Genomic DNA, 26,927 nt, shown 5'->3' on the forward strand with positions numbered 1-26,927 from the left:
ATCCCATGTTTTGGATAGAGATGATCAAGAAGGCCAAGAAATAGTCAGAGAGAGCGCTTCCTGTTTGGAATCTTCTCAGGTTTTGGCCTGCCAAATGAGTTCTGTTATACTCACAGACACCATTCAAACAGTTTTAGAAACTTTAGGGTGTTTTCTATCCAAATCAAACAATTATATGCATATTCTAGTTACTGGGCAGGAGTAGTAACCAGATTTAATCGGGTACGTTTTTTATCCGGCCGTGCAAATACTGCCCCCTATCCCCAACAGGTTAATGTGCTTCTTCTTGAGCCACTCCTTTGTTGCCTTTGCCGTGTGTTTTGGGTCATTGTCATGCTGGAATACCCATCCACGACCCATTTTCAATGCCCTGGCTGAGGGAAGGAGGTTCTCACCCAAGATTTGACGGTACATGGCCCCGTCCATCGTCCCTTTGATGCGGTGAAGTTGTCTTGTCCCCTTAGCAGAAAAACACCCCCAAAGCATCATGTTTCCACCTCCATGTTTGACGGTGGAGATGGTGTTCTCTGGGTCATAGGCAGCATTCCTCCTCCTCCAAACACGGCGAGTTGAGTTGATGTCAAAGAGCTCTGTTTTGGTCTCATCTGACCACAACACTTTCAACAGTTGTCCTCTGAGTCATTCAGATGTTCATTGGCAGACTTCAGACGGGCCTGTATATGTATTCTTGAGCAGGGGGACCTTTCGGGCGCTGCAGGATTTCAGTCCTTCACGGCGTAGTGTGTTATCAATTGTTTTCTTGGTGACTATGGTCCCAGCTATTGACAGTTCTTTTGTGTTTCTTCCATTTGCGAATAATCGCACCAAATGTTATCACCTTCTCACCAAGCTGCTTGGCGATGGGTCTTGTAGCCCATTCCAGCCTTGTGTAGGTCTACAATCTTGTCCCTGACATCCTTGGAGAGCTCTTTGGTCTTGGCCATGGTGGAGAGTTTGGAATCTGATTGATTGATTGCTTCTGTGGACAGGTGTCTTTTTTACAGGTAACAAGCTGTAAGAGTGTGCTCCTAATCTCAGCTCGTTACCTGTATAAAAGACACCTGGGAGCCAGAAATCTTTCTGATTGAGAGGGGGTCAAATACTTATTTCCCTCATTAAAATGCAAATCAATTTATAACATTTTTGACATGTGTTTTTCTGGATATTTTTGTTGTTAATCTGTCTCTCACTGTTCAAATAAACCTACTATTAAAATTATAGACTGATCATTTCTTTGTCAGTGGGCAAACGTACAAAATCAGCAGGGGATCAAATACTTTTTTCCCCCAATGTATGTTCATGTTCTAGTTTTGTATTTTTATGTTGGTTTTGTTTGGGATGATCTCCAATTAGAGGCAGCTCCTCGTTGTCTCTAATTGGAGATCATACTTAAGTAGGGGTTTCTTCCACCTGGGTTTGTGGGAGATTAATTTTGAGTCAGTGTATATTTCACCTCTGCGTCACGGTTTGTTGTTTCGTCATTTCAGTTTATTTGTGAATTGCATAGTTTCACAGTGTTAATAAAATGTGGAACGACACACACGCTGCACTTTGGTCCGCTCCTCCTTATGACAACCGTGACACAAAGGTGGTAGCTAGGCTAATATCTGTTTATGCTCTACCTACTGTAGATGTTAACATCTTGGATCAGGGCTGCCCAAACCTCTTCCCGGAGATCTACTGTCCTGTAGGTTTTCAGTCCAACCCTAAACTAGCTGAATCAGATACACTAAATAAGGTATTTTTGAGCAGCTAATTAGTAGAATCAGGTGTGTTAAATTAGGGTTGGACTGAAAACCCACAGGACTGGAGATGTCCAGGAAGAGGGTTGGGCGGCCCTGTCTTAGATGCTAGAAAGAAAAGTCTGACACCGAATAGGTGCAGTGAAATGTGTTTTTCTACAGGGTCAGCCATAGTAGTACGGCACTCTTGGAGAAAATTAGGGTTAAGTGCCATGCTCAAGGGCACATCGACACCTTGTCAGCTCAGATATTCGAACCAGCAACTTTTTGGTTACTGGCCCAACGCGCTAACCGCTAGGCTACCTAACTAAGCCAGCATCTGTCTATAGACTGAAATAAACCCTCTTCCTTCCCCCTTTCTCTCCCATTTCAACACTCTACTTAGTGTAAATCCAGACAGGGTGCGGTATGGTGCTATGCGGAGCGTTTAAAAAGCAAAGCGGTGTGGCTAATCACGGACAAACAGTGGCCGAGGCTGCAGGCGTGTGATAGAGCCCCAGCATGCAGGTATTAACGGCTACCTTTAAAGGATTTGAATGATGCCGGTAATGGGGACACGGTTGGCATGCAAAAAACTCCCGCCGACAGGGAAATTAACAAATAATACAATGAAGGAAGATAAGAATGGTTCTCCTATTCTACTATACTGCCACCATACCGATGGTCATCTTGGCCTCTGTTAGGAAGGGGTCAAACACATTACCAGTTCTTTATATGAGAACAGAGAAAGAGTGAGAGAGTGAGAGACAGAGATAGAGAGGAAGACAGAGAGAGAGAGGAAGACAGAGAGGGAGAGACACAGAGAGAGCGAGAGAGAGAGGTGGAGGGGGGGAGAACGAATGGATGTCGATTTGGAATGCTTTTTTCCATCACATTCCCCTGCTTCGTCTCTCAGGTTCTAAATTAGATTTCTGGAAATAGATATTGTCAGTAAGAATTTGTTCATTGTTATTATTTTGATAAGGTGACAGTTCTTATTTGTATGCATGCATGTATATAGAAGGATCATATTGAACTGTATTTCAATTATTACAAACACAATGTGACAAAGGTTGACCGACAACAAGCTTTTACGGTATGACATGCTTATTTACTGCTTATGAATGTGTCTTGTATGGTTTATGAAGTCTTTATATAAGTTAGCCTTGCCGCCATGTTATTTTGCTTGGTTTATCAGGTGGGCCTCTATACCACTGCTCCTTGTAATGTCAAAAAAACAGAGACCAATTCAACAATTCAATTAAGTGCTAACAGTGGGGCAATCTTAAGGGACGTTAACTGTTAATGCCCTTGAATGGGACCAGGAGAATGGTGAAACAATAGCAAGATTAGATTAACATATCACTAGAGATGAAATTCTCTCTCTCCTCATTTCTTTATCTTACCATCGCTCTGCCCTTCTCTCTCTTACTTTTATGTTTTTCCCTCTACCCTTCTCTCCCTCTTTCGATCTCTTTCTTTTACTTTTCTATATCCCTATTTTTCTCTCTCTCTCTCTCCCTCCCCCATCTCCTTTCAATTCAAATACCCTGAATTACCTCCTGTTTCAAGGAAACGAGCAGCACTGATTGTTTCTCTCTTTCCCTCTCTCTACCGCTCTCTCCCTCTGTATTTCATAATGTACCATCTGACACCTCCTTGGTCTGTGTAATCTACCTAGAGTGTCATCCCCTCCCGTCTCTAGTAATGATGACATAAGTGTCTCTCCGGCACGACTAGCTGATTGGTGACCCACCCTGCTCAGGCACATCCAGAATAATCAGCCCCATCGGTGGCCTGGAGATAGCTTGAGCTGATGAGCAGCCAGGAGCTAACATCACCACCCCCTCCTCTTCTCGCCTCTCCCTCTCTCTCCTTTCTCCTCTCTCTCTCTCCTTTCTCCTCCCTCTCTCTCCTTTCTCCTCTCTCTCTCCTTTCTCCTCCCTCTCTCTCCTTTCTCCTCTCTCCTCTCTCTCTCCTTTCTCCTCCCTCTCTCTCCTTTCTCCCGCTCCTTTCTCCTCCCTCTCTCTCCTTTCTCCTCTCTCTTTGTGACACAAATGTGATCTTAACTCCTACTGTATAAGTCATGGGCATATGGCTACATGGTATACGTAATAGGGATACATTTGTGGAATGCCATTATCCTCTTAGAGCGGTCTAAGGCACTGCATCTCAGTGCAAGAGGCGTCACTATTGCCCCTGATTCGAATCCAGGCTGTATCACATCCAGCCGTGATTGGGAGTCCCATAGGGCGGCACACAGTCGCCCAGCGTCGTCTGGGTTTGGCCAGGGGTAGGCCGTCATTGTAAATGATAATTTTTTCTTAACTGACTTGAATAGTTAAATAAAGGTTAAATAAAAAATATAAATAAAATATATATAATTATAAATCTCTCTCCTCCTCTCGCTCTCTCTCTCTGTGTGTGACAGAGGTGATCATAACCCATGTACTAAATAATGTATAGGGATGGATATCTTTTATAACACTCTCCCTTCTCTCTTTCTCTGTGGCAGAAAGGTGAATAGATGATCTTTGAGGAATGTACTGTAAAGGGATGGATATCCTTTTATAACACTCTCCCTTCTCTCTCTCTTTGAATAGATGATCTTTGAGGAATGTACTGTATAGGGAGGGATTTCATTCCCATGTGGCACATTTCTAACCTTTTCTCTCTCTTCCTCTCCTTCCCAGAGCACCTGAAGGGCCGTCTGGAGGAGTACATGGCCCGGTTCCCCAAGGTGCGCATCGTTCGGACCAAGAAGAGGGAGGGTCTGATCCGTACCCGTCTGCTGGGGGCCTCGGTGGCCAAGGGAGAAGTCCTCACCTTCTTGGACTCTCACTGTGAGGCCAACGTCAACTGGCTGCCCCCCCTGCTTGGTGAGTGTGTGCGTGTGTGGACCAGCCAAACAAAGTGTAGTCCCCCCTGCTCGGTGAGTCGACTAGAACAGAGTCGCAGAGCGTAGCTGCAGGTAGAGATAACAACAAAAAAAGCTTAGACAGGGAGAGGTTTGGGCCAGGAGAGGAGTGAGCGGGAAAGGAAAGTGGGGGGAGAAGAGGTCAGACAAAGTGGGACGGAGAAGGTGCATCTTTTAGTCGTCTTTATTTCTCTGTAAGAAGAGAGTGGCGCCAGGGAGAAGTTTGGGTCAGGAGAGCGAAAGGAAGGGGGACGGGTCGAGCAAGAGAACGTGTGAGAGAGTAGGAAGGTTAAAATCTCCATTAGAAAACTGGCTTATCTCACACTTCTATATCTGTCAGTTTCACAAAGGAAATATCTCTCTGTTTCTGTAGTTTGTTTGATAAAAGAGTGCCGCAGCCTTAGCTTGAATCCATGTTCAATGCACGTTCCCGACGCGCCGCTCCAGGGGTGCAACCCTAAGCATTGAGGAAAACTGCAACATTAGGGAGACCAGGGAAACTCCCTGATAATAGCCATCTCCCAGCACAGTCAAAGTAAATGGATGTGAAGTGATTACAGCCATTACTGTACTCAATCACACAGGGACTGGGATTCCCATGAAAGGTATGACAGATATGTACGCCCAGGTCCCTATGATAATAATAATAGTAGATAATAGCCACACCACCACCACCATTCCACGACATGGCTCCATTGTCTTCTGGCTAACGGAGAAAGAGGACTCGCAGTATGGGGTTCTTTAATTGGTTGGAATGGAGCCGCCTGCCTGTCAGAGAGCAGAACAGAGCGAGGCTGATGAGGATATGCGTCCCAAATGGCACCCTATTCCCTTTATGGTGCACTACTTTCCTATGGGCCCTGGTCAAAAGTAGTGCACTATGAAGGGAATAGGGTGCCATTTGGGAGGCTGATGTAATGTGGGGCGTGAAGCGGAGGAGGGAGGCCATGCTGTGCTGTGGGGCTCGCATGTATGAATAGAGTGGAGGAGATACCGCAGTGAACCCCAGGCCATCCACAGGCACGGTGACACATGCAATCATCCTGCCGGGCTCTGATATCAGATCAGTGGAATACAGGGATTTGCTGTTTGTCTTTCTTTCTTTCTCTCTTATTTCAATCTCTTTATCTTTCTCTCTCCCGCTTTCTCTCCCTCTACCTCTCTCTCTCTCTGCAGATCTAAGACTCCAACACCACACCAGTCTAATTAACAGGCCAGGTTTTATCACTGCTCTCTGAATCTAATGCTTCCTCTCTCCTTGGATCTCCTACAAACCCTGGATCTTACCTTGATCAAAGGACATAATGTATAACCCACATAACGAATGGAACAACTTTTGAAATAACCGTTCTTTCGCTATGTGTATCAAACCTATAAGATAAGGAAGTGTGGGCATGGCAACTGGGTGGATTACCTCTTTTTCTTTTTCACCTGACTGCTACATTTGAAATGCAATCCCTTCTCGTTTAATGAGCTCTTGAGAGTTCCCTTCCCATTTGCCTCTTGTTATTTGCCTATTTTGTTCATTTCTATTTCATTACAATTGGGAGCTCTCTCTCTCTCGTTCTCTCTTTCCTTTGTTTCAAATGTATCCTTGCAGGCCCAGTAAGATGGTGTCATGGGTATTCGGATTTAGACTACTTAGGCGCAGCGCTGGAATTGTGAGGGAATAAAACAAAGGATTGTGTCACAGTAAGCACACTAGATGAATATTACAGAGACCTACACATAAACACGAACTGATTCAAGTCAATAGTTTCTATGTTCATATTGGCAGGGCCAAAGGGGGGCTTATAGCTGGGTAGTTACTGCTTGTACAGCCTTCCATATACCAATTAAATTACATCTTAACCGTGTGAGAAACCCACCACCATTTCAAAGTGTGTTACTCTTTGCCATGCTGCATGACAATGATTTTATAGGAGTTGGCCATAAACAGATCTGGGACCAGGCTACCAGTACTGAGCCCCATGGCATGGCAACAGCCATAGGACCACAAACAGATCTGGGACCAGGCTACAGTATTGATAGTAAGGTGTGTCAATGTACAATACTGTACAGTCACTCCCCATTAGTCTCAGTGCTGTGGTGTTGGGCCTCTGCTCCCCTTCTCTCCATGGTCCAGCACACACGGCCCACAGAAGAGAGAGGAGGGTGGGGTGGGCGGGGTGTGACAGATCTGGGGCGGCTTATCATTGCTCGGCTCAGTCACACACACACGGCAGACAGACACGTTGAGGTTGGCTCTCAGGCCTCCACGGAGCCAACCTACTTTGAAACGCTGTAATTGTTTCTAATCGTCCAGTGACTCGCTGTAGGAGGAGCAGAGCTGCCCAGAGACCTCCACAAGGTCCAAGGGAAAAAAAGCAATTGCCCTGGTTCCACTCCCTATGTGTACGTCAGAGAAATGGAGAGAGAGAAAAACAAGAGATAGGAAAGAAAGAAAGAAAAGAAAGAAAGAAAGAAAGAAAGAAAGAAAGAAAGAAAGAAAGAAAGAAAGAAAGAAAGAAAGAAAGAAAGAAAGAAAGAAAGAAAGAAAGAAAGAAAGAGAGAACTACAAACAGCAGGGTATGGTGGTTGATACATGCTCACACTCTTTCTCTCTGTTGTTCCGTCCCCCATAAAGACCAGATTGCCCAGAACCCCAAGACCATTGTGTGCCCTATGATTGACGTGATCGACCATAACCACTTTGGATATGAAGCCCAGGCTGGGGACGCCATGAGGGGAGCCTTCGACTGGGAGATGTACTACAAACGCATCCCCATCCCTCCAGAGCTCCAGGGCCCCGACACAAGTGATCCCTATGAGTGAGTACCCATATACGCATGTGCACGCAATCATACACACACAGACACACCTATCAACCACCTTATATGTGTCATAGACAGGCAGCCCAATTCTGATATTTGTTTAACCAATTGGTCTTTTGATCAATCAGATCAACTCTGAAAAAGATCTGATGTGAAAGATCTGATGTGATTGGTCAAAAGATCAGAAAATGGGCTGCCTGTGTAAACGCAGCCTAATTTATGACACGCGACACCAGCCTGCTACAAGCCGCACGGCTGAATCATTTCCCCCAGTCAGTTACTAGAACAGTGGCGCAGCCAGGCAGCAAGGAGGGGAGGTGAGAAAGCTAGAAAGCTAATTTCCTCCGCTAGCCCTCTTCATATATCCCTCTAAATTAATCCTGGGCTTAATGCCTTGGCTGCGTCGCCAGTTGGGGGTGAAATGTGTGAGAAGGTGATAGAGGATAGGGGATTGGGAGCGGCACAGCAGTCACTGGGCTGTAACATCCTCTACTCTTCACTGTGACTGCCTCCTCTGGCTCACTCTCTCGTTCCCCTGCTAGGGACTTTTTGCTTGCTGCTATTACTGTGTATGCAATGAATGCTTAAAGGAACCCGCTAACCTATCTTTAGACCCCCAGAAATGACTCACGATGTCTGGCAAGCTGTCCAGTTAGTCACTCTTTACACCCTAAAATATCTTTGTGATCTAGGTCTACACTGTGTGTCTAAGGCCATTTTATCCCTCGCGGAGATAAGAGTTCATCCTATCCTATCCTAGGTAAGCACTTGCTGTTAAAGATACACACCTGAACCAACTCCTTTTTTTGATCTCTTTAACGCGTCAGGCTCCGACTGGCGATAGCTCACAGATCTACAGAGGTACGTAGGTAGAGGGCCCCTAGAATAGATGAAAGCCCCACTGACGTAAAGGCAGAACAGGATGATCCAGTGGGTGTTACTTCTGGTCTGTGTCCCAAATGGCACCCTATTCCCCTAAGGGCCCTGGTCAAAAGTAGTGTACTGAATAGGGAATAGGGTGCCGTTTTGGATGCAGGCATAGCTTTACCCAGTCAGCAGATACTTTTATCCCAGGTGACAGGGAGCGGTTGGCATTTTACACGTCCTCCATTTACATAGAGATACAGTATGGTTTATTAATGAAGCAAATCATCACCTGTCCTCTTCAAGGGCAACGGCATCATCAGGGGTTAAACTGTGTAAATGCTGAGATGGTAAATATAGGGGTGGGGTGGTGGGGGTGTGTGTGCACGTGTGCTTATCCACCTACTCAGAAATCCAGCTGTCAGGGTGCTGTTTTCCCTTGACAAGTGGCTCCCTCCCTTCTCGTATCTAGACCTTTCCCAGGACAACCAAATATCCTCCCCCCACCTCCACAGCAACTTGCCCAAAACACTGACAGCTCAATGCCGTGCACCCCTGGATCTGAACCTTTACCTAATTTAAATTCTATAACACCAGCTCTCATTCCTGGTTCCCTTTATCCAAATCTCCCACCTCTCTGCCTATAGCCTGAGGCTAAGCTCTCCACACTCAATGGTCCTCTTCTTATCCTAAACCCAGACAGACAGAAAGACAGAACGACAGCCCTCCTACCTTCCAACGAACCCTCTCCCTGTTCCCAGACTATCCCCCCGGGCTGCTGCTGCCTCCTACTCCTCCAGACTCTAAGGACTTGGCCCAGGGCAGCTCACAGTAGGCTGCCCAGACTTGTATGCTCCCCTATAGGCCCTGAGGCCCAGCATGAACCCCCTACCAGGCATGAATCCATGGATCCTCTCTGGAGCCAGCCAGCACAACTCACACAGCCAGACTCCCAGCCAGGCCTCCCTGGCTCCATTTTGTTGCACTGATAAACCAGACCTTTAACCCTCCCACACTGCTTACTCATCTCAGCTCCATCATCCTAAACTTTCAATGTGTGTGTGTGTGTGTGTGTGTGTGTGTGTGTGTGTGTGTGTGTGTGTGTGTGTGTGTGTGTGTGTGTGTGTGTGTGTGTGTGTGTGTGTGTGTGTGTGTGTGTGTGTGTGTGTGTGTGTGTGTGTGTCCTATTACCACAGGTGTCCCAGTCAAAGCGGTGCTAAATTGGGATTCATTAAGGGAATGAATGCAGAAGGATGATGCTCATGAAATGTTACATTTTCCCAAACTGCCTCCATCTGTCATGTTTGGCTATGGGAGAGAGATTCTGTTCAACCAAGATAATACCCACAATGCTGTTTGGTAATGTGAACATGGGCCGGGTACACTGAAATGATTACAGTTTAAATGAGATTACTACTGCACCAATATATTTAGACTCGAGTGGCTTATTTTAGAAAAATCACTGTGTGGGGTTGACTCATATGAAAAGTTCTGGTGGAATGACTTAATCGTAATCATAATCGCACTTTGAAAGTCGAGCACGTACTGTATTGAAGGCATGTTCATTTGTATCAGCAGACACAATACTACAACCATTCCAATTTTCACTTATTGCTTGGTCGAACAAAGCTGAACACATACTTTGAGTACATTACTTTTAGTGAGCCACGTATGTGTTCTGAAAGAAACTGGTCCATGTTCATGTTCCAAACAAAGATATCAAAGAGTGATTTTTATCTCACCTACGGTGTCATCATGTAGTGTGCAACGTTTGTGAAAGACTTGCTCCTTTTAAATCCCCTTGCTATTGAGACTATTTCTTTTTTTTTACCTGTGGGTGCCGTGTTTTTGTTTCGGTTTGAGAAAAGAGAAGTTAAAAAACACCAAGAGGAGACAAGGAAGAAAGTCAAATCAATATCGAGACCAGTATTTCTTCATGTGCGTTGTGATACCAAGCTGAATATCTGGACATATTCCTCATCACAACCTTGGCTCTCTGGGAGGTTAAGAAGAATATCCAACAGGGAGGAACAATGTAATATAAATAACTATCTTAGGCCAAGGTTTCCACTTATTTACAATGATTCTACAGAACACACATATCTTATTAGAATAACAGTTCCCTATGTACAGGAGAATGTTGAGGGCGAGAAGGCTCTATTCCTTTGTTATAACCAACGACATGCACTTTATTGTGAGGATGTTGTGGAGGAGGGAGAATGGGACACTCTCTGTAGCATCTGATCTGAGGTCAGGGTAAGAGGCATAAAGGAGGACCCTGATGCTGACAATGTAACAGGCAGTGGGGTCCATGTTAAACTTTGTCACGTGCCATGGCACTGATGGCAGACACCAAGGCTTCTGAAGATGTCCAAGACTTAATACATTAATCAGTCCATCTGTTTGTGAACAGCCTTTTCTCTGTGTGAAACTAGAAGGACCACCAACTTCCACGTCAAGTCAGGACATTTTGTGAATTTGTACTCGACTGTCAGAGGAGTGAAGGGAGGAAGAAAAAAAAGAAAACATTAAAAACTTGCTGATTTCCTACTTTACCTCTGTTTGAAAAAAAACTAAAGAGTGGGAGTTAGACAAAATGGGGCAGCTCTGATTTTTCAGAATCGCCTCTCCATTCCAGAAGAGAGAGAGAAAGAGAGAGAGGAAGAGACAAACATGTGATGGACTGGTAATGAGGCTCTACTGCTAGGTGCAGAGGAGATAAAGGATTCCACAGGCTTTCAATAAATCCCTCCTGCCTTTCTACTGGTGGCGCCACATACGGCTGCGGGCCTGCCTGCCCCCGTCTGCCTTCCTGCCTCCATCCCTGCCTGCCTGCCTGCCTTCCCTCCCTCCATCCATTTCTGTCTTCCTTCCTGCCTGCCTTCCCCCCTGCCTGCCTGCCAGCCTGCCTGGCACATTCAGCACCAACACATTGGCATGTGTGAAGTGTGCTCCTCTAAGATGCCTTAATATAGATCTTAGCGCCTGTTATCAGATGAAAGCAGTTCCTCTATCTGGAACAAAGCTCATTGTGAAATGACTGATCCATTGAGAAGGCACATTTTGCTTCTTTTTTTTCATGCTCTGTGTGTGTGTGTGTGTGTGTGTGTGTGTGTGTGTGTGTGTGTGTGTGTGTGTGTGTGTGTGTGTGTGTGTGTGTGTGTGTGTGTGTGTGTGTGTGTGTGTGTGTGTCCTAGCACATCAGAACTAAATTAAACCTGATAATTGAACTTTGTCACAACGCTGTTCGATGGGCATTAATCTTGCTATATGACACTACACCCCCCCCCCCACACACACACACACACACATACCCCGACACAAACATACACACTTCCCTTCTCCACATTCAGATCATGACATGACCTACACTCTGACCTATATCTGATGTCATATCGCCACCTACTGGCCTACCAGCAACAACACTATCATCATAATATCCTTTACATACATACTGTATCACCATAATCGACTCAATTTAACCTTTGCTAAGCCCCTCCCCAGAATTTTGGGCAACCAATCACAGTGCTCCAATGGATAGCAGTATGGTTGAGTATGATACACTTGGGCAAGCTCATGTTTGAAATGAATGAAAGCCAGTGGGCAGTGGGAAAACAAGAGTTGTATTCAAATATATATTTTAAATGGCTTAATAATTAAGCAGTGCATCAGGAGTACTTGTTACTGTGATTTTTGAAATGCAGAGCGTGTATTTTTTTCGAATCCGAAATTATACTTTTGTTACATTGTTTGATAGCTCAGGTGGTTAGCAGTCTCATTGACCACCAAACATTGCTAACGCTACCTAGCTAACCACTTAATATAACTTGTTTTCTCGAAATGTATGTTAGCTAGCTAAGTTAGCCATATTAACTCCCATCCGAGGTCGACTTCAGGATACGATTTCAGAGCACGAGTTTGCTCCAAATTGATTGTAGCTTTGACTACATGCTCACATTGAATTCAGAGCCAATCAGTGGCTAGCTACACTACAAACATAATATTACCAGGTTCACGAGAAGCAGTTGACAGTCCACCACATCATACCCTAGAGTTTCCTGATTACCAAAGGGTAGTCTGTGTTTAATTTCATTGTGTATTTAAGTTTGTTATCATTGTGGGGGGATTTTGCCAGTGGTTATTGGGGGAATTGGGTTTCCCAGGAAAATGTTGTCCAAGATTGCAACAGTAACCAAGGGGGGTGGACAGAGGGGAAAGTAATACGGTCCGGTACGGCATCCCGGCTAAATAATTAGTGGGGGTAAGCCATGCCGGTAAAACGTAAGCCTATAGACTATTACACCATTTTTTAACATTACTGCATGTCAGCTGCATGATAAATTAGCGAATTGACTGGAAACCAGGTGTTATGCAATCTAAATTGCGTTGTGGTTTGAGGAGAACACTTACATTTTGTCAAGGCGGGGATGGGTGGCCAAGACGCTCGCAGCCAAGACGGAGATGAGTGGCGTGGACATGCATCAATTCAGGCTACAAGTGTGAGCCTAATGACAATTGCAGAATGTCATCACAATACACGTAGGTGTTTTGTAACAGATGCCTCTTTGCATTCATGAAATTGCGGGTGCACAGTGCACTGTTGGGCTTTGGATGCTGAAATGATTTTCTGAGTGGACGAATGTGCGTGGGTAGCCAACAGGAGCGCCTATGTTAAGTGATTGTTTGACAATCAGATGAAAACATCATGACTGGTTGTGTTTATGCCACATTAAAAAGCATAGGCGGCGTGTCCATAAGGCTAGGGGAAGCTTTCCATCAAGTAAATTGAATTAAATTGCCAAAATGATATAGTCTAATTAGCTAACTCCTGTCTATACTTAAATAAATAAAACCATTCAATATAGGCTACTAGAACAGAAAGCATGATTTGGCCACAGAGGATAATTAGCTTTAAAAAAAATAGCTGCTGATTGTTTTAAAGTGCATATCCTACAGTCGGAAGGGCTTGCAATTTGGGCAGTGCTCGCTGCAAATACGAAATAGATGATTGTAGAGTTGCGACTGTCAGTGAAAAGCAGAGACCAAGCCAAGCATATCGCAATACTTAAAAATACAATCGCGGAAAAACTGTTTGGAAAGTAAATGGCTATTGCTGTAAAGAGATGACAATGAAAAGATTCCAGTCTATCTTTTAGATATCAACATTCTTAACTTAATTAAGCGAACAGTCGCCTATCTTATTGGCACCAGCAGAGAACATCGACCGTATATATCCCCGTTGAGTCTGCATATTCACTGTCTGCCATTGGGTCAGTGCCACTTTCGTTTGTTTCCTCCAGGTTATATGGACATCATATTGTATTTGTGTCTCTTCTTTTCGTAGGCCTATTATATGGATCAGACAACATCGTTTTTATTGATCTGTTTGTCAGTGTCAGCAGAGTAGGCTACCCTGTAATTTTATAGCATAAAAAAAATGTGCGTGCATGTACAGGTAAGACATTAAATCTACTTTCACCCCTGGGGGTTGGGCTTAGCGAAGGGTCAATTAGTACAATACAGTAAACTCTCATTCATATATTACAGACCCTGCTGCCATCCCGACATTCTATTATATCATTATAGCTGACTCCATATACTGGGGTCCCATTGTTCTGTATAATATGCAGTCTGTGGAGGCGGAGGGCATTGAATAATGGATATGTACAGTACATCCATTTTAATCATAATATAATCACCATACAGAGACACAGTGACTGTGTGCCCTTGCCGTCTCCTACTACTGTGCCTTGAACACACACACACACACACACACACAGATACACACACATAGACACACGCACAATCTTCACATGGCGGCCTCAAAGCGAGGGGATTATATAAAGAGAAATAAATAAATGACGGGAGGGGGTACCTATGCAGAGAGAGCAGGGAGCTGTATCACTGGATAGCACACACACATTGGGCCTATATTCTCAGCTGACTCCCCTTTGCCCGCTGGCAGTCTCTGACCTTGGCTGCATGGACGTGCATTGCAAATGACTCCCCCCTACACACTCGCACACATGCGCACACACAACTCCCCCTCTATCCTCCCCCTTCCATTTCCATGATTTGAACTGCTTAAAGGGATGCACGAGGAGACATAAAAATATTCACAAGTTCATCTGACTGGGGAAGTATAGATAAAGGGCTTCATTGCCAAAATCCTGAAGTATCACTTTAATAAAGCCATCCATAATTGGCCATAAGAAGGTTGAGGCATCCATTATTCCATTTTCCCCAGTGGAGAGCTTGGACTGTGCTGGCCAGTGGAGAGCTTAGACTGTGCTGGCCAGTGGAGAGCTTGGACTGTGCTGGCCAGTGGAGAGCTTGGACTGTGCTGGCCAGTGGAGAGCTTGGACTGTGCTGGCCAGTGGGGAGCTTAAACTGTGCTGGCCAGTGGAGTTTAAACTGTGCTGGCCAGTGGAGAGCTTGGACTGTGCTGGTGAGTGGAGAGCTTGGACTGTGCTGGCCAGTGGAGAGCGTGGACTGTGCTGGTGAGTGGAGAGCGTGGGCTGTGCTGGCCAGTGGAGCTTAAACTGTGCTGGCCAGTGGAGAGCTTGGACTGTGCTGGCCAGTGGAGCTTAAACTGTGCTGGCCAGTGGAGCTTAAACTGTGCTGGCCAGTGGAGAGCTTGGACTGTGCTGGCCAGTGGAGCTTAAACTGTGCTGGCCAGTGGAGCTTAAACTGTGCTGGCCAGTGGAGAGCTTGGACTGTGCTGGCCAGTGGAGCTTAAACTGTGCTGGCCAGTGGAGAGCTTGGACTGTGCTGGCCAGTGGAGGGGCTTTTTTGTGCTGCAGATGGCACTCTGATGATGATATTTCTATTTTCTTCTAGGCTCTGAATAAATTGTGTGATTTTTATTGATGGAAATGATATGGGAGGAAGAGTAATAACTGTGGTTTGGCTGAAGTTTCCCTAAACAGTGTGTGGGTGTGTGTGTGGGTGTGTTTTGCATGCGTTTGTTCGTGTGTGTGTGTGTGTGTGTGTGTGTGTGTGTGTGTGTGTGTGTGTGTGTGTGTGTGTGTGTGTGTGTGTGTGTGTGTGTGTGTGTGTGTGTGTGTGTGTGTGTTTATAAGCAATGTTCCCTCTAATATTTTTCGTCAATGAGCAAATTTCAGGTCTGCTGAGCGCAAACTTGAATGTTGTGAAAATTCTGTGCAACTTCCAGCGCACGTTTACTGTGAACACGGAGGCTGTACCCGCTTTAAGTTACAGTTTTAACAGTGGCCAAGTAGGCTACTGTGGTTATTTGATCATAGTTTGTTTTGTTTCAGTATGTTGCATTGAAATTGGATAATATTGCATTGTAAAGGAAAACGTTGATATTGTTAACAGGGAAAACTCTAGAACAGTGGTCACCATCCTTTTCTGAGTCAAGATCACTTTCTGAGTCAAAATGCAAGCCGAGATCTACCACTCAGATTTTTTTTTACAAACCGTAAGCATATGCAACATTAACCAATTAGAAACAGTACTGTAGCAATGAGGAATTGTGCAGTAAACTATATGCCCAATACATTACCACTGCATATTGGCTTTGCTTGAATTTCCCTACCAATGCATTGTTGTTCAGGCCATTTTTCACACTGGTAATAGATCCATTGTTGTATTACTTGTGAGGCACAGCTGAGTGAGCATACATTTAAATAATTTGCTCTTTATTTTTATTTCACTGGGCTGATGGTGTCTGTATCTAATGGTCCGCCTATCTGAGGGTCTGCCTCTCAACATCCCTCGGCTCTCCCTTTCCTCCACTGACACTGACCAAAAAGGGACACCGTCTTCCAGCTGATGGGGAAGCTCGAGTCGCGACACATTATTTCTGCCTCATGCACAAATCCATGTTGTTACTCTTATGAACAGAGAAAGTGAAATATTTTTCTATTGAAAATGACCCAAGCCACTAATAATAACAACAACACAAGACTATAGCTACACTTTCCTACTCATTCATTACTGCTGCACTGCTTGTTGTAGCACTGAATGGAAATAGGAAGAACGCGCATTTTATGGTTTATAAAAGTGTTGAATACAAAGTCTTGACAGTGCTGAGTAAGAACTTAAACATGAACTCACTCATAAAAACAGAAGCTCTTTGTTGTATTCGTTGACAGTCTCTCCCTAGTCATGGTTTTAAAGGTTTTGAAATCTAACAGTATCAACTTTACTGTATCTTTCTTTTATGCCTGCTACGTTACTGCAGACACGGTAATCTGAGTCATCCGATTGGCCAGCGGTAGGCTAATAGTGCACTTGAGGTACTAGTATGGAAGCAAATGTAAGTAATTATAACGTCAAAACAAGTCAATGAAGAAAATGTACTGTTGAGAAGAGTATGTTAGTTACTGTAGAGACAAACGATTATGCATTTTTTTTGTCAAAGTTAATTTAATAAAATTGCTATTTAGCAAGCTAGCTGACTAGCTAACATTAGCCAGCTAGCTAGCTAGCTAGCTTTATGGGTGTTGTGATGTGAGTATGAAATTGTAATTGTGTTGTTTAATGTTTTAGGGACTCCTGAGAAGACCAGCAAACCAGGTTGTCGTCTTGTGAAACAGTTAATGTAAATAACCTAGCTAGCTAAAGCATTTACTGCAAATTGAATGTACAATTTTGTAAGCTTGCCTTGCTGATATTTCCCATGCAATGCAGCTGAAGTAACCTAGCTAGCTAATTATTTTATTGCTTATTGTGTAGTGGAGGATAAAAATACCAGTATGCCTATGGATGTGTAGCTAGCTATGTAGCCGATCTGTGTATGGACCCTAAAACGTTTGGTATAAATATTAGTTCAGAACCTATTTATGAACCTCAGCCATCATAGCCTGTTGTATTCACTAATCATGCACTCTACATTGGCAAATAAAGGTGCAGTTCAGGTATGAATGTCTGTGAGACTGTCACGACCATCGTAGTGAGTAGACCAAAATGCAGCGGGTACGTGAATGCTCATATTTACTTTATTTAGAACACTACACAAAAGCAAGAAAACGAAAAAACGAACGACAGCTAAACAGTTTTGCAGGCTATACACAGCAGTGCAAAAACAATTTCCCACAAAAGGCAGGTGAAAAAAGGGCTACCTAAGTATGACTCCCAATCAGCAACAACGATGTACAGCTGTTCCTGATTGAGAGCCATACCAAGCCAACACAAAGAAATACACAACATAGAAAAAAACATAGAAATACAAAACATAGAACAATACCCCAAAACCCTGACAACACAAAACAAACACACCCCTGCCACGCCCTGACCAAACTACAATAACAAATAACCCCTTATACTGGTCAGGACGTGACAGAGTCATTCTTTTTAAGTCATATCCAATACCAGGATTATCAAACTCCATTATTTGAATGATGTTGTGTCTGCATGTATGTATTACAATTATACACTTCAACAGTGTTTACCAATCCTGGTCCTGGGACATCAATGTTTGAAAAAAAGAAATTACTTCATCTTTATTTAACCAGGTAGGCCAGTTGAGAACAAGTTCTCATTTACAACTGTGACCTGGTTACACATTGTAACTATGCAATAGACTAGAAACATGATTTAAGTTATTAAAGGCTGATTTGTAATACATATATACAGAAACAGAATTTAAAACCCAGTACACTATACTTCCTATGCATCATGTAAATACTCTAAAACCGGTTCATCTCAATATCTAATTTCCTTCATCTGCATTGATCTGAGGACACAGGATAGGTGTAGTATTTCATCAAATGACAGACTTCATTTCAACCAGTAGAGAACGCTTTATTGAAAGAACTTCATTATCCAAGTGTTATAAATACATAATACATGCATTATAAATATTATAATTGTAATATGATATTATAAATACAAAGTTCAATTTGTACTTCAATGCACATCTGGTGTGCATTATAAAAACAGAGGAAGAAATACGAGGTAGGTAGAGAGGTGTGAGAGAGTGTAAAAGACAGAAAGGGAAAGAGGTAAGAACAGAGGAGCAGGGAAGACAGCATATGATTAATGAATCACAGTGCTACCCTAATATTCTCTCAGTTCATCACAATTACATAATAGTGTCTCTAGCGGTGTCTCCTAACAGCCTCGGAACCCCAGTTGGCCCGAAGGTTATCTTAGTAGCGAGTGAGATGGCGATGACGGGACTGGGGGTTGGCATCCTCTCTCACATCAAAACATACCTGCAGTCGAGAGACAGATGGAGAGAAAGATTAAGCCTGGTTTTCTTTTTATTCTAACATTGTCAGTCATCATAATCATCAGTACGTGAAATACAAAACTGACCATGGATCATTAACTCTGGGACAACTACATCTCTAACCTGTATTTCAATTAATAATAAATCACTTTAATAATACTTCCTGTTGACCCGACCAAGTCGGTCATGCCCTCTATGTGTCAGCCAATTCAGATGCAGGGGGGGGTTCACCGACATAGCTGAAATATATAGTTTTTCCGAGCCACGGCCTGTTCACCACGCTATCATCCAGAAGATGAGATCAGTGCAGGTGCATCAAAGCTGGGACCGAGATACTGAAAAACAGCTTCTATCTCAATGCCATCAGACTGTTAAAGAGCCATCACTAGCCGGCTAGCACCCAGTTTCTCAACCCTGCACCTTAGAGCCTGCAGCCCTATATACATAGACATGGAATCACTGGCCACTTTAATAATGGAACACTAGTCACTTTAATAATGTTTACATACTGCTTCACTCATCTGCTCATCCTAGATTTGTGTGTATTGTTGTGAATTATTAGATACTACTGCACTGTTGGAGCTAGGAACACAATAATTTTGCTACACCCACAAAAACATCTTCTAAAACAGTGCATGTGACCAATAACATTTGATTTGATTTGATAACCTAGAGGATTTAGGGAGAAGGGAGGAGAGAAAATAAGGTAGTTATTGAGGAAATAATGTAGTTAAAGATAGTGTTCAACAGGAATCTGTGCGTGTGGTCTCACCTGGTGTCCACACTAAGTGGCTGCAGAGTACTTTATCAGGGATGCAAACTAGTCACTTTTCGGCGAAAATCGCCATTTTGAATCCAAAATAGGTAACCTACGTGATTCGTGTAGATCCGATGAGAAAAATGTGGGAGGAGGGGGGGTGATGCACGTTTGGCGCAATACTGGCTGTATCCAAAGCTCAGCCAATCGTTCACATAACAACAGAATGCAGCACACGACTAAAGAGAAGAGACAACCAACTTGCTAGTTACAGCATCAGCGCCCGCACTAGAATGCTACAGCAGCGCGTCCACTGAACGATAACGACGTGGTAGGTGAGAAGCCCGACTACGGTGGTGAGAAGGTGATGAAGCGTACTTCATCAGCTGTAACCGAAAAACAACTGGCATTTGGAAAGTTTGAGGTGAGGGAGCAAGCGTGGTGGAACAAGAATTGTTAGCATTGTTAAGTATCTCTTGCTAGCTGGATCAAATTATCTGTTAGCTAGCGAACTAACTAACATTACTATCTATGAACTAATGTTTTCCCTATACATTAACGTTATGTGGTTCATTTTCAGAATGAGAGAATTAGGTGAAAAGGAGATGTTGCTTGTTAAACAAGTGGATTCAGGGATGAATTGGAGCTGGGCCTTGCTTAAACTGGATGCCACTATAGGTGTGAAAGGAACACCACACACTTTTCTCACTTTTTCAATATGGCAGATAAAAAGGGGTATGCCAGGTGTACTCCCTGCCTGAAAGAGATCAATTATGCCAACAAAGGGTTTCATGCTCTGCTGCTGGCACATTGTAGAACAGATGTCCACAGGCAGAAAGTGTAAAATGAAATAACGTGCAGTGTAGCTCAAAGCTATTGCTTTTGTTGTGTTGAACTTGATATAAAGTTGTGTGTGAGTGAGGGGGGATTCTTTTAGTTTTTACTCAGTCAACGTTATTTTTGCACACATAGTCTTGTGCGCTTGATCGATGTCTACTACAGTGGCCAATATAACAGAGCAAAAATAGAATGCCTGTTTGTTTCATTCTATTTCTACTTTAAGATCTTTTTTTCCCCAAGTGCAATATTTAAATGTGTGTGGTCACAAGCGTTCTATTATAAAGGCTGTCATGGCTAACTGCAATATTAGTGTATTGTTTTTTTTCTCTGGACTTGAGTGTCATTTGCAGTAAAGTCTAGGCAACAAATAACATTGGATTTCTTTCCTAATATTTTTTAGCTGTGAGTTCAGTGGCGATTTTAGCATGTAAATCTTGGTGGGGCAAACAAAAAAAAGTGTGATGCATGCCAACAAAGCCACTACAAAACACAACACTAAACAATACAGGAATTGCACTATAACGGTGACAAACGGTGCCCACAAACTGTTAGGGCCTACATAAATCTGTCCCAACAGTAGAGTCCCAACAGCAGTCCCAACACCTTACCACTGCTACACCTGTCTATCAGCAGAGCCTTGTCTGGCAGTGAAACAGTTCATTCAGCCTCATTTACTGCCTTTTTAAAAAACTTAGCTGATATGGCTGACTTGCTTAAACAAATGTGGGTTCTACTGACAATTGAGATGTACACACTATGGCATAAGGGGACGACAAGCGGATAAAAGGCTATCCGTAATTTCGATTAAGCCGTTAATGAGCGAGCAACACCGGACGTAGTCAATAACTATTTGTTCAGCACTTTTGAAATGTACAGCGACATAATTCAGAACATGGGCTGTTCTTACATTGTACTCCCTGTACACCAAGTCAGAACCGTAGGATAAATAATGGAGACATATAAGCAGACAATGAAAGCTCTTACAGTATTTGATGATTCCATTTATCTAAAACAGCTTATAGGCTACATGTGAATAACCAAGTTAGAACAGTAGGCAAAATTAAGAGGTGAAAATAGGCCAAATTGTTAGGGTGAGGCACATTGAATGCCGTTTCGGTCTTTGTGTGATAAAAAAGATACGTCAAATAACACTATCTCATTAAATAAGCTTTTAATTTGACACGTCAAATAACACAATTCTGTTATAGAATGTTGTATGTGCTGAATGTGCACATGTAAGCCAATCACCACCACTACTATAAGTAACACTGTCAAAACTGTACAAACAAAAAGTCTGCTAATAATCACAGACCGGCCACAAGAGATGTGTTTACAATACCGCATTGGTGAAAATAGACCAAATTATTTGTTTAGAGGCACATTTGGCTACTAACAGCTTGCTATACAACATACACTTAGTATTACTTTCTTAGCTACAGTATACATATCTCCCTGGCATATTACATCATTTATGCAGCAGCATACAAGACATTTTTGGACTCACCTTGCTCACAGGAAGGTGGCGTAGTGGTCCTTTTTGGGCAAATTTTGTCATTAAAGTCTGGCATTCTCTGGATTTATGGTGGGAACTCTGGGGGGAAAAAAAACACAGCCACTCCACTGAATAGCAGGCTAGTGATTGCTTTGCGATGCTTGCAGTTAGCCAATGATTCCTTCCAAACCACTCATTGTTGAATTTGCAATATCCAACTTGTTGTGGAATGGGTATGGCCGATGACCACCGATAAGTTTTATCTATAATTTCACTTAATTATTTATCTTCATATGACAAGTATTGAAAAGGATTTGCCATTACATTGTCGAATTGATTCATAATGATGACAGCTAGTGTAACAGTGTAGGTTCCGTCCCTCTCTTCGCCCCAACCCGGGCTCGAACCAGGGACCCTTGCACACATCAACAACTGACACCCCACGAAGCATCGTTACCCATCGCGCCACAAAAGCCGCGGCCCTTGCAACGCAAGGGGAAACCCTACTTCAAGTCTCAGAGCGAGTGACGTCACTGATTGAAATGCTATTAGCGCGCACCACCGCTAACTAACTAGCCATTTCACATCGGTTACACTAGCTAAGATTTTGAAAGTAAGATGTTGACATGATCAGTCCAATCAAAGCTACTGTACATATAATGTGATTTGATGTAATTTTATCTGTGCCCAATGACCTTGAGCCTTCTTGGAAGGGTAGTTATAATGTAAGTCTATGGCAGGGCTGAAATGTTTGATGTCTACCCTTACTAAGGACTTAGACTTGGCCTGTGACGTAGTGTCCCCATGAGTGACTGAACACTGAGCCAATCAGGCGCAATGCTCCTATTTTCTGCTGGCTTTCCCCACCACCACAGAAAGCACTGAACTAGGCTGAAACACCTGCATTTTGGAGCTGCCTTACTCAATAAAGCAAAAAAGAGACCATGTTTGTATGCTGCTTTATTAACTCAATTATATATATTTTTTTTTTTACAGTTTGCAAACTGATATGTGACACGTATTAATGCCAAAATAACATGCAAAACAGCCAAGGCCAATTTTTAAAAATATACATATCTTTTTAAGGCTTTTTATTTTTTATTTTCCCTGAATGATGGGTCGGCACTGTGAGTTAGGTTCACATTAACCACTTTTTATTTTACACACAGACTGATCATGTAGATCATATTCTTTGTTGTTTAGTTAGTTAAAACCTGCATTTCAAGAAGGGATCCAGCCTAAGTCACTAGAAATTAGCATTTTAAAGCTCACCAGTTTGCATCCCTGACTTTATACTGAAAAACATGCACAGACACACGAGTAGGAGGTGAAGATCTCCCGCACACAGATTGCCTCCCGTGCTGCGTTGTTGGACCCCATCCTTGAAACATCCTGCAGAGCAGCAGACTTCTCCTCTGGCGCACGAGGGCGAGCTGCAGATCCCCTACTGGTCCTTGTGTCCATCATCATGAAGTTATGCAGGACACAGGTAGCCTTCACTCACATGAAATCTCCCAGGAGGTAGTCCCAGATGGCCCTGGTCATCCAACCTTGCAGTGCCCTACACGGTAACTGTAGGCAATCATTTTCAAGGTATCTGTAGGAATATGGAAGATAATTTCATTATTAGACTTTTACATCACCAGGTCATTGTGGATTACTAAAGTATAATATCCCTTATAACAAACCATAATAACATCGGATAGATAGATACACATGTGCATGTGTAGCACGTGACAAGCAGGATCATATCCAGGATAGCATCACAAATTAACACATAAATACCACTTGAAGCTTGATGATGAGTAGACCATTTGAATCAGCTGTGTAGTACTAAGGCAAAAACAAAAAGGTGCACCCCTTTGATTCCCCAGGACCAGGACTGAGAACCACTGCTCTTCATTGGGACCTCTTCATCTGCAGACAGGCTTTCATCGCTCCCTGTAACTGAGGACAGAAAACCTCACAAGAAACAGACTTCATTATTCTCAAATTAGACCGCACTGAATATTATCTCCGTTCTCACTTCTAGGGACTGGAACTACACAAAAGTACCTGCCCTATCCAGAATAGCCTAATCTCTCACTTATCTATTTTACCGTCCTCTGTGACTGTTAGCTAGCTACCTACAAATGCATTTGGAGTTGTTTTTTTACAGTGATAAATACATCAAGGTAGCTAGCTAATATGAAGTTAGGTAGCTGGTGATATTTAATTAACTTAGCTAGCTATCAATACAGTATGTAAAGTTGGCTAGATAGCTAGCTATGTTAGCAGCTCATTTAAGTTAGCCTTTACTGTAGCTAGTTAGCTAATAAGACATCGTTTTTTTTTTACATTTTCGAAATGTATTTACTTACTTGAATAGGTCCTCCCAACCATGTGGACGATTGGAAACATGGCAGCAAAGTTTGTTTGTCACCGGAGCGTTTTACAGCATATTACTATTTACCTGTGAATAAATTCATGAAATGGAGAAAACTATTTACCCATTTCATTTATTATTTAACCAGGCAAGTTAGTTTAAGAACAAATTCTTATTTACATTGACGGCAAATTGTGTGCCACCCTATGGGACACCCAACCACAGCCAGTTATGACAGCCTGGATTCGAACCAGGGTTTCTGTAGTGACGCCTCTAGCACTGAGATGCAGTGCCTTAGACCGCTGCGCCATTCGGGAGCCCCCAAAATAATTTTGTCCCTGGGTGGGCCAGACCTTCATACAAACTAACGTGCAGTATATTCCTACCGCTGGCCAATAGGATGGCTCAGATGACCGTGTCTGCAGTAATGTAGCAGGCATAAAAGAAAGATACAGTAAAGTGAGATGTCAAAATGCTTTAAAACATGACTAGAGAGAGACTGTCAACTAATACAGCAAAGAGCTGCTGTTTATGAGTGAGTTCATGTTTAAGTTCTTACTCAGCACTGTCAACACTTTGTATTCAACACTTTTATAAACCATATGCTGCCAGCACACCTACAAGCAAACCACTCTGGGCGGACTAAGCGGCACGCTGCAATTTACCGCGTGCTAGTGTACACGAGCCGTACGGCTTTATCGTTGGGTTTTTTACAGAAATGTTTGTCGATTGACTAGAAATGCCTTGGAGATGGACCAGTGGAATGCGATCGACCGGTTGGTGACCACTGCTGTAGAAAGTGGAGTGAAGTTCTACCTCGTGCTTTTCTCTGTGGGGTGATATTTCTGCATGGCAGCTGTGCGGCAGTCTCAGGGCCACAGCGCACACACACGCAGTTTAGAGGGAACATTATTTATAAGCTGCATGAATGTGGTATTTGTGTGGAGGTCCTTCCTTAATTGGATCTGAGAGCTCATCTCTTGAATGTAAAGGATGATTGGCATCTCCAGGCAGGCAGGTAGGTGGCAGTAATTGGGGAGCGTGGCTCAGAAACAGATAGGTGTCAACATATTAAGGTGTTGCGAAGTGTTTGTCGACAGACAGACCCTCCGAATCGATGCCTGGGTTTTTAAAAGCTAAGCCACTGGAAGCTACAGTATGTCTGTCTGCACTACAGAAGAGAAGGGGAATGATTAATTGTATTTGGACAAGCCTAAGTAAAGAGAGGTTGGAGCTGAGCTCCCCTATCGTTTGGACTGATGGAGACTGGGAGCCCTTCCAAACTGTCTCCTCACACACACACACAGACACACACAATCCTCTGTTGGTTTACTGTGCTGTTAAGGGATGACAAACATACATGAGAGGTGTCAAAGTCTTGCTAACTATTTGTCTGTGTACAGTGTGTGTGTGTACAGTGTGTGTCTCTCTGTGTGTGTGTGTGTGTGTGTGTGTGTGTGTGTGTGTGTGTGTGTGTGTGTGTGTGTGTGTGTGTGTGTGTGTGTATTTATTCTTCTACATCTGTCTGTTTGATTCACTCAATCATAAACAACCTATTCTCCCTGGACAAGAGTGTTCACACATTACACCGCTTAACCCAGGACAGAAACGATGTTATATTTGAAGAAGAAAAATCTCCAACTCATTTCCCGAGAGAGAGAGGGAGGCCAAAGGCTTCAACAACATGGCTTTATTAGCATGTTGCACTAATTCCAACAGCATTTAACTAATCACATCAGATAATTCGTATTTTGAGTGGAATTACTTAATTTGCGTATAATCAGTCAGTCAGTCAGTCAGTGTTCAAGACTAGTAAACTGCCTGATCATGTTAGCTTACATGCAAGATGGCTACACAGATATCAGCGGTAATCAGTCTGATAATTATGAGGCTATGTTCAGACTGTCTGTCAGGGTTGAGCTCTAGTCTAATTCCACAAGGAATTGGCCAGACATAGGAAACCACACACACACACATCCACACGAGAGAGACACACACACAGGGTCTTCAATTCAATGGCATTCATGGCTCTATTTCGTTTGCCTAACGTGTTACATATACGGATGAATAGAGCAGCTAAGGCCTTGTTTGTAAGCTATTCCCCAAAGGTCTATAATGTACACATCAATGTACAACACCAGTGATCTGCTGTGTAGAGTGCAGTACAGACTCAACTGGCTGGAGGGTAGAGTGGTGTTGTGTCAGAGTGCCGTAATTTATGCATGTTCAGTATGATAACACTAGGAACAGTATGTATGAAGGTTAATGAGCTGTGTGAGTCGAGGCTTGTACAGTGTGTGTGTTTGTACAGTATGTGTACATAGGCCAATGCGTGCTTGTGTGTGTCCTGCTGTTTGATTACAGTGATTAGGTTCCTACTGTGGGTAGCAGGTCATTTACAGGGCTGGGCCTCCCAGTCTCTTATGGGCTTCACAGGCCAGAGAGGCTCAGTCAGCCTCAGTAAGTAGCTTGACCCGGTTACACACGCCCCACTGTCTCAGAACCACAACCTGCAGCGGTGTGACCTCTGCTTTACTCACCTGGCTGGCCAACCACACACACACACACACACACACACACACACATACAGCCTCTTCCGTCTCAGCTCAGCCTTATTGATCTACACGTTCCCTCTGAGATCCCTGTCTAATTAAGGGATCGATAACAGCCACCACTCTGCAGTCTTACTATATCATATCCAGTTTGGCTGCTCCCTTCAACTCAGACACAATCCTTCCTGGAGGAACCCACACTGAAGTAATCACATCTCCTTAGTGTTAGCCCTCTGTCCCTGGCAGGTTTGATTGACTAATATCATTTTGACTGACTGGCCTTGTTTCTTGACTACATGTTCTGCATACCAAATGGCACCCTATTCCCTAAATAGGGCACTACTTTTGGCCACGGACTACCTTTTGATTGGGATTGTGTTGCGGCCGGGAGAGGGAACGTGCACG

At 43.5% G+C, this 26,927-nt stretch overlaps 1 protein-coding gene across 2 annotated transcripts in view; it reads left to right on the forward strand.

Moving 5' to 3' along the window:
* The window catches only part of LOC106602390 (polypeptide N-acetylgalactosaminyltransferase like 6), a 243,677-nt gene that overhangs the window by 191,616 nt on the left and 25,134 nt on the right, over positions 1-26,927 (forward strand). For both annotated transcript variants that reach the window (XM_045716609.1, XM_045716610.1), the window contains exons 6-7: positions 4,415-4,600; positions 7,265-7,448. In XM_045716609.1, the coding sequence (XP_045572565.1) occupies positions 4,415-4,600; positions 7,265-7,448 (370 nt within the window). The remainder of the gene's footprint in view (positions 1-4,414; positions 4,601-7,264; positions 7,449-26,927) is intronic.

This window comes from Salmo salar, chromosome ssa04 (assembly GCF_905237065.1).
Source record: "Salmo salar chromosome ssa04, Ssal_v3.1, whole genome shotgun sequence".
Lineage (NCBI taxonomy): Eukaryota > Metazoa > Chordata > Actinopteri > Salmoniformes > Salmonidae > Salmo > Salmo salar.